This window comes from Protopterus annectens, chromosome 10.part0 (assembly GCF_019279795.1).
Source record: "Protopterus annectens isolate FY-2018-M chromosome 10.part0, PAN1.0, whole genome shotgun sequence".
Classification (NCBI taxonomy): domain Eukaryota; kingdom Metazoa; phylum Chordata; order Ceratodontiformes; family Protopteridae; genus Protopterus; species Protopterus annectens.
This window is the reverse complement of record NC_056744.1, coordinates 1,442,572,241-1,442,589,740: the sequence shown is the minus strand read 5'-3', so window position 1 is coordinate 1,442,589,740 and position 17,500 is coordinate 1,442,572,241. Positions and strand designations below refer to the sequence as shown.

Genomic DNA, 17,500 nt, shown 5'->3' with positions numbered 1-17,500 from the left:
TATCTAACTGAAAATTCATATCCCACAAGATAAGCCAGGCGCATAACCTCTGGGAAAATACAGTTAAATTGGACAATTTCTGTTTATTAGTGCAATTAAAATGGGAATATGCAACTTTTGCCTTTGCTACAACACAGATAGAGAGAAAATGCAAACTATAGTTATTCCTTAATAAATGTTTTCCATTTCTGTAATGGCATATTTGTTCACAATTTAGCCAGTTACAGTTCTGTATTATAAAATACAGCTAAATAAACAATAGAAGAGTTGTTTATATAATTGAATGTTAAGATGAAAACTTTTAAGATAATGTTAGTCAAAATAATAGTGGACCACCCTGAAATGTATCGTGCAAAATAAACAGGTATAGGCTTCATAGTTTGTAAATTTTAATTCTCTACAGTTCTAGAAAAAGATTAAGCACCTATGTTTTCACTACTAAATGCACTTACACTACTAATATCCCTAATTATATTTTCAGTCAATTTGATAGTTCATAGGTTTGTAGTTCATAGGTAATTTCTAGGCTAACAACCCCACTGGGGCTTTTTTAATCCTAACCATGCTGTTCAAAGGTGAGAATAAAACCCTGTGCCTTGTGCCTTCAAGGTAAATGCTTTAACCATTATGCCAACCCCAAATTCCACAGTTTGTCATGGTTTTGCGATAATTTATAATTCCCCAGAATATTATGGAACTGTGTCATAGAACTCTTCCTTTTTTTTAATTAAGCCATTCTTCAGAATATTTAAAAACATATTTTACCTGAAACTAGTATAACTGGCAAATCTCTGGGGCTCTGGCATATTCCGTTATCTGCTGTCACATACAGGCTGTATTCCGTCCCACATTTAGTATCTGGAATTATACAGTTGTCTTGTGTGGAGTTGCAGTATAGCACAACACCATCTGAGTCTTCTACTACAGCATTGTATGACAAGCTGCCTGAGTTTTGGGCCCACATTGCTATGATCGAATTTGTGTCACAATCGAGAGCACCATCGATATTGTATGGGGTACATGGCGCTAGAAGTTAAAAATTGAGACACGTGTTACTATGCACAGCAATACATTGAAATGAAAAAAAAAACTTTCTGAATTAACAAGTATCTATAGACATTAGCAAATACTTTCACTAACTCATGGAACTAAAAATGACAAACCGAGATACATTTTACTGTACAGATCAAGTCATTAAATTGAAGCAATTTGTGAATTATGGAGAAGCATCTGTAGACATTAAGAAATACCTTAGTACCCATTTGAAGTAAAAGTTAATAATGCTGTTTTAAACTCCAACCTTTTTAAGGTTTGCAATCATGCTGCATTTCACAATTCTTGAACAAAGGACACTGGACAAACAGTGAAATCAGATTTCCAAATAGACCCACTTGTTCTTTTGTCTTGGACATTCATGTTTCATATAACTTAAGTTCCTTTATTAACTTCTTTTCTTATCCCTTGAACAGGCAATTTTTTTTTATGACCTACTCCCTTTTGCCCCTGCCTGCATTTGCCTGTTACATCCAACAGCTACTCCCCTGTATAGACCATGCCTTCCCATAGGGGACAGCTAAACAAATGTCCTCCTCCCTGGGCTCGGCACGTCCATCTATCCCTGTCAGTACCTCAGATGCCTGAGTCACTGATTGAGCTTGGGTCACCTGGGTCATAGTTAGTGCTTTATCTCCCTGTATGCCCTAGTGCTGGTTGATTGGCTGAAGGCTTGAGTGTAAGTTGTGTTATTTCAGTTTGCTTGAGAACAAGATTGTTCTGGATAATCTGTTTTCAGTTTACAAGCTTGAGGTTTCCTAAAGAAAGTCTGAGAACTTGTCCTGGGAGATCTCTGCATGTAGTCTGGCTGCACTCATCCATGTGGTGCAGAGATTGTGCAGTCCAAATTGTTTCACCACATGGAAGGTTACCAGCTGAAAAACATGACTTAGTGGCCTGGTATTTTGCTTCCGGTCTTGCCATTTTCACATTGGCAGTCAAACAAAGCGCTAGTCAGGGTTTTAGCAGCGGTCACTAGTAGCTGAGCCTATCCCTTTGATGGCGTGAGTTGATTTGAATTTACTATCAATAGTTATGGTGATTTTTTTTCCTCTATCATTATCAGTATAAATAATGCTACTTATGCACTGTACCCATACTCGGTAAGCTTTCTCTGGGTAGCTTGGTGATCTGTGTCCTGTCCTTTAGTAGATTGCCCTTGTCTCCCTTGAAAGCAGAGTATTTCCATTTCATATGAAGGGGACTCTTATTACTCCAGTCCTCAAAAAGACAGGGTTAGCGGACCTTTCTTGCATGTATGTGGACTGAATGGACACAAAGCCACAGGTCTCTTAGTCTGATAGTAAAAAAACGAGGTAAAGCAAACTAATAACCTGAGAAACACCACAGATTCATTAGGCTGCTGCTTCTTGAACCCAATGAGCACCAGAGCTTGTAAAGGGAAAGAAAGAGCAAACATGATCCATGATAGTGAAAAAGTGGGGGAGACCATTGCAATGGTGAGAATTCCAAATGAACAGAGTGAACACGCTATTTAAATTGCTATATGGGAAGAAGAAAAAGACCTTAAACAAGGAGTGACAGAGAACATACTGATGCAAGAGAAGAACCTGGAGGATATTCAACAAGGTATAAACAAGCCTGCAATCATAATACAAAATCTACTGCATAAGTGGGTGGAATTGCAGGCCAAGGTGGAAGCACATCTGGACTGTATAGAACAGAAGGCAACAGATCTCAAAGACAGGGCCAGGTGTAAAAATCTCAAAATTATGGGGATCCCAGAAAGGTGGGAAGGCCAGGACTGTAAAGGGAAGATAGCTGAATAGTATACTAAGTGGGCAGACATCCCAGAATTGAAAATCAAAATAGAGAGAGAGCATAAATAACTACTTGATCCAGGATGATCCAGTTTAACACCCCAGCCTGGTAATCATAAAATTCTTAGCAAATGAACAAAAAGAAGGAAACTTGTAAAAGGCATGGGCTCCAGGTGCAAAGCTAATGGTAGGGGACACAAGAGTTTTGGTTGAGTAAGCCTTTTCCTATGAGACACATAGGAAAAAAAATACTTTGCCCTTGTGATCAAACTTTGTAAAGAAACGGGAGTGAAATGGAGACTGCAATACCCTGCCACACTGAAAACATTTATATAAGGAGGCATCTAGGCAGTGACAGACCCAAAGGAGGAGGGGAAGATACTGCAGCAGCCCGCAAACCAAAGATCAGTAACCAGGAGAGACGAGAAACAGAGAAGGGTAGCGGATAAAAATGGAAACATCTCAGACAAAACAAATAGAGCAGAAAGGACAAGAGTTGCTGAAAGAAATAGCAGAGTTAATCAGGGAATCCAAGTTGTGTTGCTGCTCTCTTTCCCTTACGTATTAGGGATGGTTCCCCTACATTTAAAGATAAAGATAGAAAGAAAAGGTACAAAACTGTCAAGGTGAGAAACTCCATGTCCTTTCCCCAAAATCCTAAGACTGAAGAAAATTTGATTTTCACCACATTTTTCTGTTCATGTTTCTAAAATTCCTTACAAAGTGTGCTTTTTTTCTGTCAAATTCAGAGGTAGGTGTAATTCTTGCTATTAGATTTTCATCACCAAAATCTTTCAGATGTTTCTCCAGAATGACTATGAAAATATGATGGAGGTCTTTATTAAGGTCTAACAGAAGAAATCTCTTGCATCTCCCTTTCTCAGGTAATAGGATGGACAGAAGCACTGTATCACTACCTTAATTTCCAGCCAGAACATCCTGGTTCTCTTCACCAGCCCCTATTTAGGCTCCGGCCCTGATGCATTCATAATTGAATGAACAGGCACAGACAGACTGACAGATTGGTCAGTGTCTGCTGTAGTACTGATGTTGGGCTATCAGCCCTTTAGTACTGATTCTTTTAATGTGAACTCTGCCATCAGTGTTGACAGCTATAATAATGATACACTCTATGTCAGGAGTACTTCCGGGTCAGTCTCAGCTCTGATTTTATGTGTACAGCCGATGTTGATGGAGTTAGCTCTTTAGCCTTTGTGGTCAGGACTGTTGATACCAGGTCCAGGGCGAATGAATATGTCACTCTTGTTGCTGGAGGTCGAGTGGTTGAGATTGGTCTCAATATTGATTGATTTATTGTAAGTATTGAACTTATCTTGCTTTTGCCTCAAACAGCAGAAGACAGTGTCCTGTAACTTGAGCGGGCATCTATATTGATAGTGACACTGTCCATGTAGGCTGTTCTACATATGTCGCTCTTGGTGTCTGCTTCTTTGATGATAGCGGCCACAACAGCAGAACAGAGGACCCAAAAAGCTTTGACAGACTCAAGCTCAAATATTTGGCCCAATGCAGGTTTCTTTGTCATTTCTGAAGCCCTCACTTCTGAGGTCAGGTAGGAAACCTAAGTGTGAGAAAAGGCACTGGGACTGCCCCCAGACCATATGTCAAGGAGGAAGAGTGCATTAATCCCCACTCCATACTCCAGATAACCCAAAATACATAGAAGGTTTTGAAATTAAATTGAAGCAGAGTGGGATGGCCCACCGACTCCAGTACTTTTTTTTATAAAATTCCTGTACGTGGCATTCCAGATCCCCTAATCTGTTCCCTGGATGATCCTTCCTATTGACAAATGGTATAACTAACTGTTAAATCTGCATGGGAAAACTCTGCTGTTGTAAAACCTGTTCCACGAAGACCACACAAGATTATCTCTTCTCTCAGAAAGGTAGGACCTGCTGGATTGAGAGGACCATGCCTGATTCCATTGTGGCTGTTCCTGCCCTTAAAGAAAGTTGCTATATCACAGTTTTGCTGGACAACCTCCAGATAAGGAATTTATAAAACACATTTACACATCCTCCACAATTTGTTGGTAAATGTCAAATTTTGCTGCTTCTTTGATATAGTACTATGGAGGATTTTCTACAAAACAAAAAGCTGTTGCTCATTTTGTTTCTGAGATTAAAAGAAATTGGCAGCTAATTTACCCTTACCACTTCTCTGATTTGTCATTATGCACAGTTCTGTCTCAAATATTGATTTGGTTTTCCATCAGTAATTCAGTTACATACTCATGAATGCCTTTTAATATTGGTGCTTTTATCGATCACTCTAAAGGACAGAGGGGTGAAGTCCTGACTGTACCTCAGCTGACCAAGGTTTGATTTGTGGAAGATCCTGCTATAGAAGGACTGAAGGGGGTGTCTGATTGTTGGATCACTCATTTCATTGGGGGGGGGGGGAGTCAGCAAGTCTTGCTGCTCAGACTCTTCCTTTTAAAGTACTGGGTGATAGTCTTGAGGAGAAAGTCTGTGCCAGGTGCAGTATGCAGAGAGCTGATGATCTAGTCTTGATGAGAATAGGATGCAGAGAATAGGGTGCAGCATGCAGAGTGCTGACGATCTAGTCTTGATGAGAGCAGGAGGCAGTGCATAACAGGTGCAGCATGCAGAGTGCTGACGATCTAGTCTTGATGAGAGTAAGAAGCAGTGAATAACAGGTGCAGCATGCAGAGTGCTGACGATCTAGTCTTGATGAGAGTAAGAAGCAGTGAATAACAGGTGCAGCATGCAGAGTGCTGACGATCTAGTCTTGATGAGAGTAGGAGGCAGTGAATAACAGGTGCAGCATGCAGAGTGCTGACGATCTAGTCTTGATAAGAGTAGAAGTCAGTGCATAACCTCATCTGTGAGCTGATACTGAAAATTTTAGTGCAATTGCTAGCTGACAATGAGAGGCATTTAGCTGCATATACAAAATCTTTGAGAAGTTCTATTGATGACATCATACATGAGATAACATGTCTTCCCAGCAGATTTGCTTTAGAATAGCTGCCTCTATTCCTGGGTTTCCCCCAAACAGCAGTGACAATGATCCAGAAATGCAAGGTAGACACTTCAGCCTGGGGAAGAAGGGCAAGAAGGAGTTGGATGTGGCCAGTAGCCGGAGTGTTGTAGGGCCAAAAACATGATTTAAAAAGAGTGCTTTGACTGGTTGATTCTCAGTGTAGAACTCACACCATACACCATTATGTAAAAAGAATTATAGGTGGTTCCCCTTATTTTTCCTCCCTCCCTTGCCTGTTATGTTGGCAATGTTGACTGTCCTTGCTGAAGTAAGTGATGATATTTTGCAACATGAGGATACCCCTTTATTCCATAGCACAGAATATCCCAGTTGTCATGTATTATTATTTCATTACTCATGGTGGCATGCACTGATTATTACTTACCTGTCTGAAATCCTACTGTGGCACTCCTAGAGCTGTTACACTTTACATTAGATGAAATTGTATATAAGGAATACGACTGGCCACATGCAAGCTCTGTTAACAAGCAACTTGTTTCATACGATTCACAGACGTACTCTGTCCCATCTTCACCTTCAGCATATGATACATAGAAAATAGTTCCATTGCTGAAGTCATGGGTAACTAAAGCGGTTGAGTCACTACAGTTGGCATTTACGTTAATATATTCAGGCGCACATGGAACTGTAAAAGAGGAAAAACAAAAAATCTGTTAGCATCAGTGACAACATTATATTTACCTAGACTGCTTTGCATTTCAGGTATATAAATGTTAAAAGTATTACTGTACAGGTTTTACAGGTATAACTCATAATGTGCTGAAATGCAACAAAAATGGTAAATGAGTTTTCTGTTTAATACTAGAATCATAATTCTATGACTGTGGCATGAAGGAAGTCAGAGTGGTCAGTAAACACTTTTTATATACCATTTTCTACAGCTTTATGGTCAATTGGTGTGTTATTTTAGTCAAAGATCAGTTTTGATAAAACAATTTTGCTTTGTTACATCATTTTATTTTAAGTGTTCATCAACTACTCTATCAGTTATAGCATAATTAAATTTCACCTGCATCACAGCTAAAGTGCAATTACATCCATGTATAAAGTGCCATTACTTAGATTTCACATTATGTTTTTTGTACAACTGCATGCCTGAGTTGTTTTTGTATATATCATTTGTTCAGCAATTTAGCTACACCACCTAGTGTAATCGACCTATTTTTGTCATTTGCATTTTGCTTTGTACTCTTCTATTACGCCGCCCATCTTTGCTGCTATTTTCCGCACATTGTGTGTTGTCGTTATTCTTTTGTTTTGTTTATCTCCAGGGCTGGGCCTAAGACAAGTTGTATTTGATCAGTGCACTCCCCTGGTAAACAAACTAAATTAAACTAAAATAAAAAATAAAGTCAACCAGATGAATCAATACAATGTACAGATTTGAAAACAATAAGCTGATGGTTTATTGTATTCCTTTTAATTGCCATTAGTAGGAGCCTCCCTTATGAGTGGAAACAGCATTGCTGTATGTGCTTACTGTTTTCATATCATTGACTAATAGATGACAAATATTCTTTCCCCCTTCACCTTTGTGAGTGGTAACTACCTGACATAACACTGGCGAGGCTAACTGACCGCAAGCACTCTCTATGGGAATGCAAAATTGTCCAGTGTCCTATCGATGGGCAAGTGAAATCAACCTGTGCCCTGTGCAAGGAAGTTTCATGTCCATTGCAGTTTCAGTTCAACCTGTGTGTTGCACATAAGAACATCAAGTAATAGTGTAAAGTCACCCTGTATTCTGTCCATTGGAATGCCAAAATACCCGGTGTCCTGACCACAGGACTGTTAAATCACCTGCTGCTATGTCAACAGTAATTCCAAATTAACCTGTGTCCTGTCCATTAGAGTTTCAAATCATCCCAAGTCACACTGTGTTTCCATTGCTGCATTAAGTCAACCAGTGTCCTGTCCATGTTAGAAATAAACCATGTTGTTTCCTATCCATTACAGAGGTAAAGCATACTATCGCCTGTCAATGGGATCCACAAATATCCACTTCTATTTTCCTTAACAGTATGGTATCATCCTGTGTCCTTTCCATGACAGTGCCAAATGACCTTATTGTGTACCAAATCACCCTACATCCTGTGTAAAGCAGATAAGTCACCCTGCACCTTGTCTATAGGAGTACCAAATCATTCTATGCATGGCCCAGAGCCCTAGCATGTGAAAATTGCAGTACACATTGGTAAACAGTATCACAGTTCTCTTCCACCTCCCATTCTTAATGTAACAGAGACACTTAGGTTCCTAATTTTGTGTTAGGAATGCACCCACTGAATTTTCAATGATATTAAGGATGTCTCTGTTCCGTTAGGAATGCACCCACTGAATTTTCAATGATGTTAAGGTTGTCTCTGTTCCATTAGTAATACATTCACTGAATTTTCAGTGATATTAAGGATGTCTCTGTTCCATTAGGAATGCACTCACTGAATTTTCAATGATATTAAGGATGTCTCTGTTCCATTAGGAATGCACCCACTGAATTTTCAATGATATTAAAGATGTCTCTATTTCAAGAGCCATTTCAATTGCCAAGTCATCATAATGGATGGGTCGGGGGCAGGTACTAAATTCTTTAGTATCTGTTCTTTGTAAAAGATTGGGGAGATTAATCAAGCAGTAACCTTGTGACAGATACCTAAAAGATGAAAAAAAAACATGTATTCTACTAAGCTTATCATCACGTGTGCTTTTTTCCATAACTTACAGGTACTTACTTTGTTTATCTTAATTAGTGGGGTTACCCACTTGCCTGTATTATATACATAAAATAAAACAGTACACTGTAAAAACAAAGAAAACTATTTTTTTCTTCTAAATCTGCACCCACTTACATTCATATCGATCACTGTGCCCCACCCCTGAAAAAAGCTTACTATCTCAACCTGTAGATTCACCATTGTATTTGAAAAATTTATCATAATCATTTTGCTGAAAGTTGAAAAAATGCATCTGGCATATAGAAATTGAAATGTAATGTGACATTGTTTTTCATCTGTTTGTATTTTCTGTGTTCATAAGTGTTTATTGATTTTTTCATTGTAATGTTAGTTCATTTTTTTCATTTTCATCCTATTCTACCTTTATTACTTAACCCTAAGGTATATTTTTTTGAGTTTTTTCTACTGGATACAGTCTGAAAATGATCCTGATGGATAAATACTCTACTGTGGTTAGCAAATCTTAAACAAATAAATAATAAAGTGCAAGCAAAACTTGACTTTTTTAAAGATGGAGCCAAAATTTTTTAAGTACCATAGTACAATTCTGAACACTTTCTAGTCTCATTCCAGGATACAACAAGGTGTTGTGGCCTCCATGCTTTTAACAGAGTCACCTTTTAACTATCACAGCAGCAATATTAAACCAGAGTCATAAATATCCACTTCACATCGAAATTATGAATCTTGGGTTTGCTCATCTACAGCAAAAATTGATCTTTTTCATAGTGCATGGGGAGTTCTTATAAGTTCCTATTTCTTTGGATGAAATGATTGTTAAAACTTAAAAAGAATACATTGTGTATTAGCCATGTTTGAGCTGAAAAGTGTATATTACATAAAATATCAGCACAGACAGTCATCACCTTTGTGAGTGCTTTACAAGACTGCTATGAAATCTCGAATTACACAAAGACAAGGAGACAAAAATGCCAAACATAAAATGGTCAAAATGCCAAGATGGCAAAATCCTGAACTGTGTTACTGTGTTTTTTTTTTGCAGGAGGGAAGACTCACCCCCCCCCCACGCATCCCTATGTGGGGGACAAGCTCCCAACGCTCCCCGAACTTATATAAAACAACTCCACAGCTGTACCAACATTAAGAAGGGAGAACTCTCTGAAGGAATTACTGTTGGTGCAGATTCAGAAGTCATCCTTTCAGTGATTTCATGTGGACAATAGTGACTAGCATTCTGTTCCTCAGCATCTTATACTTCCGGTACCTGATAATTGAGGAATTTGAGCTACACTTCTTGTGATTTCATGATCATATGATCTTCATGGGGCTTCTCTATAGTTCTTCTTCAGACAGTAGATTATATGTATTTATGTTTCTTTCTAATACAGGAAAAAGAAAATACTGGAATATACCTTTCTTTTTTGCCATGTTTTTAACATTGTTACTAGAGAGTGTGCAATAAATTAGGCCTGGAGCTGAACACTAGTATTAAGTTCTTAATATTAGGTATAAGACTGCATGAGACTGACGCTGTATTCCTTGCATTTTTTTAGTAGATATAAGCCTATATAACAATTGTATGTGACAGTACTACTAATAGATTATGGTACACCATTATTCCATATGAAGTAACCTGTCTTGGGATCATGAACAAGAAACCCTGGCGGATTTAATAATTCATTTCCTGACCCCAAGAAACCTGTTCTTCTTATGCGTTGTAATACTTGATTTTGTCCCTTTGGACTGGACTATACACCTTTGTCAGGTGTAACTTCTTGCACACGAGCATTAGACAAAATGGAGATCTAGAACAGGCATCATGTTCTTAGTCCCCGCCCCAGGTCCTCATGATGTCATAGGCACACCATGATGTCAGATAGCAATGCACATGTTTATACATGCATTTAAGTGTCAACATTCCAGTTGTTTTCTAAATATTATTCATCAGACCCTTGTGCCCTCCTAAAGACCAACAGGTGTCTTCAACTAACAATCCCTTCCCTCCTGCATCCCAAGGAAGGAATAGTGCCCTTTCTTAGATGAGAAGACATCTTTTTTCAGTTCTGTTCCACTGCTTTTGTGGATGGCTGCCATATCTCCACACCACATGTCTCTCTTCATGTCCCCCAGCATTTAAAAACACATTACATCTTATTTCATGACAAAAGAATGCAGTGACATACCTGTGTCAGCTATCTCAGGATTAGATTCTGAACTGGAACATTGGTCATCAAAAGCAATGACAGATACTGACAGGCTGTCTCCACACAGAAGTCCTTCAATTATGCAGATGCCAGCAAAGGATGAACAGACGTAGACGTTGCCATTACTTCCTGTTGCAGTTGCTTCATATGACAAAGCACCCTCTGCTGTTTGCCATGAGACGGTTAAAAAGTTATCCACACAGTCTACTGTGGCGATCACATTTTGTGGCTGACATGGCACTACAACAACAAAAAATGGTAGAAATTACAATATGCTTATTCATTTCTTGTTCTTACCATCACATTCTGTTTGTTAGCCTGTTAAAACTTCTATAGCATATTAATAATGCAATTTGTTTGATCACAGAAGGAGGGAATATGCCTATGAAATATACCCTTTTACGTTTATCTAGCATTCTGCCTCCTGTCCAGTCCTGCCTTCTCCATACCTTTTTAATATAGACTCCATATCCTTTTGAATGTCTTTATAGATTCCCTCTCCACAAAACATTCCAGTAGTCCATTCCATGGGTGTGCAACCTCCCTGTGAAAATTTACTTTTAGAGATTCAGGGAATAGTTAGTCTAGTTAGTCCCTACAGTCTGCTACTTGCACTGCCCCCCCTTCTCATTAGGATGACATCCTCACATCTTCCTGACATGATCTTGCTCACCAGTATTACATCCTGTCTGTCTCTTATGGACTTATTTGAGAAGCGTCAAAGCTCTTCTAGCCTCTTCATGTATACTTTTCCCCATTCCTCAGATCTTTCAGCACCTTAGTATCCCTTCCTTTCTTTGCATGGCCTTCAGAACTGCATGCAGTATTCAAAGTCTGATCTGACCAAGCCCATTGTAGAGGAGAAGCATTACTTTTTTGTTTCTGGAATCTAGCTTCCTGAGAATGCAGCCAAATAGTTGATGGCACTGCCTTACTCAGCTCCTACTGGAGAAATCCAGATGATATTGACAGCCACAGGTGTTTTCCTTCTCTGTTGCCATCAGTTCCCCTCCAGCAGTCGATACTTCATACTAGGGTTCCTGTGGCTTAACTGCAGTAATTTGTATTTGTTTGTCAACATCTACTGCCACCTTTCTCTCCACCTACCCAGTATTTCCAAATCCTTTACTAGACTCTTTCCTCTGTCCTCCACTACTACACCTATCTTTATGTCATCAGCAAATAGATTTAACCTGTCCTGTCTTGTCTCAGATTTGTCTTAAACAAAAAGGGTCTATGTCATAAGATCAAACTTCCATAACATGGAAACACAGATCATTGAATTGTCTTTTCATCGGAAAGCTGATAACTCAAACAACAGTGTTTTTGCAGGAGGAAAAGCCCCCTACACTCCATGCATATTATGTATACCAACTCTGAGATCATTCCACACTGGGGAAAGGGCAAATACATGATCCCAAGAAATATCGCCTTTTTGATATTCCATGCTTCAATGGTTTGATTTTAGATATTATGGCAGTTCAATCTTATAAAAGGGAGTGAGACAAATGCACTGAAAAATACTGTACCCAGAACAGACCCCACTTGTACTCCACTATTCATCTTCCAAATTCCTGACACTGTCCATCTCACCCAATATCACCTTGTCCTTCCATTCTGTCTTGTGGCTATCCAGTTCCTCAATCTTGGTCCTGCCCTTAGCCACTCCTGTTTTCATAACAACCTCCTGTGTGGGACCAATAGTCAAAGGTCTAGCTGATGTTCAGTGAGACTTTTTCATAGAAACTCACCTGTAACCCAGGGGTCTATATTATTTTATCAAAGAGGCATTACAGCGAATGCCTCTTCATTGACCCCTAAACAACAAACCATCAGTTCCGTGGCTGATTCAGCAATTTTTTCCTCGGAAAAAAATCACTGATCTGGCCAGAAATTAAACATCACTACAAACACATAAAACCTGGCCCAAATTGCTAGCCTCACATCTCTATGTAGCAACATTGGTCTCCTCTTTTTTACCTTTTTCTCTTACCCTTGTACACCTAAATGAGTACATCATCCCTGACCCATTCCATAGCTTATTTACTCCTTCAGTTTGCTCCCAGACCTTAAACTCATCCTTGACCACCACATCCCCCACAGCAGACTGTAAACCCCTGTTCATAAATCTCACACACTGTCTTTGTCTTCTTACCCTTCCCCCAACCTAATTCTACTCAGTGTCATGTTCAGCTTTGGCTAATGGTGCCTTAATCTGGGCATTCATATTACCCCTACACTGCCTAGGACCATGTCCAGAATTCTTTCCTGGGGTATATCTTGTAACGGTTGACGGAAGCCATCATGTTTCTTGATCTCATTCAACTCCTGCTCCCTCTGTACTCTGTATTACAGAATCTCCCAATCTCTTCGTGGCAGATTCAGGTCTCCCATAATTATAATTCATCTCCTTTAACTACACTCCTATTTTCACTTCCATTCTCTCATCCTCCTCTCATCTTGTGTGGGGATGATACCCTGTATTAGTCGACCAGCTCTCTCCCACTTCCTCTACCTTAACCACAAAGGCACTTAATCTAACTTCTCTATCTTGTTGCATCTTCGTCACATTCTTGGTTTGGAATTTTTCCTCTTCTCTGGCCTCATATATGATGCTGTTCTCCAGGCAGATTGTTACTCCATCCCTATGTTCCCCTTCTCTGAGATTGTTACTCTAATCCTATGTCCCCTTCTTTGTCATTACTAAACAAACTTTATTCAGCCACCTCCCTATCCCACCCCTTCTTGTCAATGTCCCCTATTCTTGTGATACATATAATGTGCACCCTCCCCTCCTGCATCACGGCCTGCATCTCTACCATCTCTGTTCCCAAATGTCATACACAGCAGTGTGAGAATACCCAATCATGCTGTGGGTTCATCCTTGCTTGTCCATCTGCTATGTTCTGCATATGTTTGTATTTTTTCTGTTGTCTAAACGATTACTTCTGTCTACTTTCATTTGTTTCCTTCCCTGTTCCATCTTAGTTTAAATGTATGATCAATAAGGTACACCTTTCTAACGTTGTATTGCTAAGCACTGCTGATGTTTCTGAGTTAATCTAAAGCTTGTCCTTTCCATAAGGCTGGACCCTCTAACTTATCTTCCCTATTGGACTACCAGTCCCAAGTCTTCCTGGCTTATGCACTGCCACAGTCAATCATTATACTGCATAATGCTCTCTTTCCTCTTTGTGCAGTATATCATCCTCCCCCTGGTGTGACTCTATTATCTCCCAGATCTGCTGACTGTGACCTCTGCTGTCTCCTATGGCAGATCATTGGTGCCTACAGGCACCAACAAAATCTAGTCTTCTCCTTAGTGACCACCTTGGTCTTCTACTCTCCTCCTCCCACATTTTATTGCATCTAAGCTCAAAGACTGGTTTCACTGAAACCTGGTCTCGCCTTTCTCACTTTCCAAAATTGTTAATCTCCTTAGTTTCTTTGTGTACAGTCATGACATACATGTTCTCTTTCACCTCAGTGGCTGTCATCACCTTTGCTTTGCTTCGTTCTCTGTGCCACTACTCCTTCTACCAATAACTTGCCCACATCACTTCCACCACTCCATTTTCTCTACTGGTTGCCTCTCTCCTTATGGCATTTGTAATTCCCTCCCATCCCTACTGTGCTCTTTAGACAACACTTTCTATCTCCATTCTGCCTCTTTATCCCCTGCCTCTCCAATTGGAAAATGCCTTTCCCTCTCCATACCCTCCTGCTTGCTTGTGATGCTGGTTCCAGACTGGTCACATCTGGCTCTATCTCCCCTTTATCACTCATTTTTGTATCTCTTTTTGCTCTCTCTTTCATGGCAGCATCCTCTACATTCTCTCATCACCTTACTGTGTATTAATCTGCCTGCCTGTACTCCCTGACAACCTCTGTCTATGTCCTATTGCCCTATGCATTTCTCCTTCATTAACTTTTCCCACCCCATCCTGTCTGCAGGCCTTCTTTTGTTTCCTTCTCCCCTTCAGTCCCATTCTGTCCAGTCACATCTGAATATATACTGCAATAACATCTCTAGCTCCCATATTTTACTGGGAAGATGCTCCGTTCTCCTGCAGACCAACATTCTCTACTGTTCCAAAGCACCAAGTACCAATTACTCCACATCTTAAATACCCCAGGAAATCTCTCCACCACTGCTCTTGTCCAGTCTGTGCTACTCTTTTCATGTTCCATCCTTGGATTATTAACTTTATTTCTATACTTTTATCACTCATCTAGACTGTTTTATTTGTTTTTTTTCCTCCATTCTGTATATAATCCAACTGATCATTTGCCAATCATTTTTACTTTTAGTATCCCTGTACTATGACACAAATGTTGAGACCATACTAACAGTGGGTTGGGAAAGGAAAGTGCAGCAATACATCCAGTAGCATCTCATATGCTGCCCTGCGCACCAGGGGGACCTACTGACATCACATGCATCACTGCACATAATGACACATTCAGTCCAGAAATGCTAACTGCAGTCTGCCATGTGATTACCACACCACACCCATCAATGGGAACATATATCACAGAGAGAATCCCTTTTCTCCATTCTGGAGTGGGTGAGCTGACATGGTTATTAAACTTAGAAAACAGATAGCGCTCAGTTAATTTAACTTAAAGTCCCCTGCTCAGGAAGGAAGGCTCAATTATTCCCACAAGCTTTCTCTGATGATACAATTTCACAGGTCTTTCAGAAACAATCAATTCAATCATATCTCAGAGACATACTGTTTGCTTCTGGTATCATGCTTTTTTGGCAGCTATTTTAAGAAAGAGTTTATCTGTGTAAACATTTAGAAAGACTTCTAGGACCAGGTTTATTTGAAGGGAATTATAAAAGAACAAATACTGGTTTTATTTGCAGGACTGGAAGGTTGGATGTGGTAGAAAGTAATATGCACATCAGCTTAATTTCAGTAGCAGAGGAATTCATGGAGATAGAATATAGAACATGGATTCTAGTGATATAGGAAGAATTCTTAGCTCAGCTCATCTGCCCATTTCCCTATAGTGTATATAAAATTCAATTTTATTTAACCCGTGTCTTTTTTTATACCTAGCACAACTGCTAAATATAAAACTGTGATACCTGCAATTAATGGCATGGGAGAACTGAGGTACCTGCAGTTAATAGCGGGGGGGGGGGAGAATTCATATACCCCCAGTAAATGATAAATATGAAATTGAGCTTTATCCAGTCAATAACTGGGGCACAAACAAAGGCATTTTAAGTTAACGTCTAGGGTAGAACTGAGGTACATAAATGGAATAACACAGACAAAATGAAAAATGTCTGATCATCTTCTACAATTCTATTCTTTGCATGCAGCTACACTAATTTCACTCTCCCATTGTGAATAGTGTACCTGTATTTATGTGAACTACATCACTACTGGAGCTGTTGCACTTTCCATCAGACACTCTGACCGACATTGTGACATCCTGCCCACAGCCAAATGTTGGGAAGAAGCAAGAGGTTTCAGCTGTACTGCACTGGGACACAGTTCCATCAGATCCTGTAGCTGTGGCTATATAAGAGGTGGCTTGTGCATGCTGGTCCCACGTTATCTGTATGTTATCACAGTCATGTGATGCTGCCACGTTCAGAGGTGGACAGGGAGCTAGGGAAAAAAGAACACAGTTAATGAGATTGCAAATTGTTCACAGTATTTTTTATATAATGTCTCAAGGCAAATGTTACCCTCTGTTAATATTTTCAGAAAACTAACATTAGTGCTCAAACTCCAGTCCTGTACACATTCAGCTGTTAGAAATGTAAGAACACTTGAAATAACAGTATTTAAAACACACAGCATGGCTGCACTTGAGCCAATAAAGGATGTAACCCAGTCTCACTTCTCAGTTCATACTTGGAATAACATTTATTACTGACAGCCCACTTTAAAATCTTGGTATTAATTTCAGAGCAATTTTGAACTTTATACATTGTATGCGACAATACATCATTCTTTTTCTTACTAAGCTATTAACTTTATACTTTTAAAATACATCAGACTGTCAGTTGCCTTACAAAGTGTGGTCAGCATACCTCTCAACCTCTTAGTGCAAGTAATCTGATCAAAGCCTGACAAAATGGCCAAAAATAGGGACAGTTTTTTTAAATATTGCTCTTACATGCTTAGAAAGTTGCTAGAGTAAGAGGATTTGTGTAAGCATACATTTTCTGAGACTCGAATATATGTCATTATTTAGTAACGCCATTCCACAGATTATCCCAGTGATTTGCCAGAAAACCACAAATTTTATGAGGAGCAGACGAAAAATATGAGACAAAAATCTAGGCATTCTGCAAAAATCTTGACAGTCAAGAGGTATGGTGGTCAGCAATTTCCTGTAATGAACCAAGAACTATTTCTCAGAGAAAGTAAGACCATAGTCACACAGCTGAGAATGTTTCTGCAGGCAAGAACACATGTTACTAACATATATGAACATACAAGCATACACACACAGATATGCATACACATATGTGTGTGTGTGTGTGTGTGTGTGTGTGTGTGTGTGTGTGTGTATATATATATATATATATATATATATATATATATATATATATATATGGTTACACTTTATAATCTCGAAATACTGAAATTTCGAATTTCAGTATCTCGCGACTATAAAGTGGAATTTTTAAAATAGCGAAAGTGCATAATTGCGAATTCGAATATGTCGAATTCACGGTTATGGTTTT

At 39.3% G+C, this 17,500-nt stretch overlaps 1 protein-coding gene across 1 annotated transcript in view; it reads right to left on the bottom strand.

Moving 5' to 3' along the window:
- Nucleotides 1-17,500, bottom strand: part of LOC122814297 — a 780,122-nt gene that overhangs the window by 687,972 nt on the left and 74,650 nt on the right. The window contains exons 8-11 of the mRNA XM_044086885.1: nucleotides 16,158-16,412; nucleotides 10,762-11,022; nucleotides 6,250-6,510; nucleotides 766-1,026 (exon numbers count right to left, since the gene is read on the bottom strand). Coding sequence (XP_043942820.1) covers nucleotides 766-1,026; nucleotides 6,250-6,510; nucleotides 10,762-11,022; nucleotides 16,158-16,412 — 1,038 coding nt within the window. The remainder of the gene's footprint in view (nucleotides 1-765; nucleotides 1,027-6,249; nucleotides 6,511-10,761; nucleotides 11,023-16,157; nucleotides 16,413-17,500) is intronic.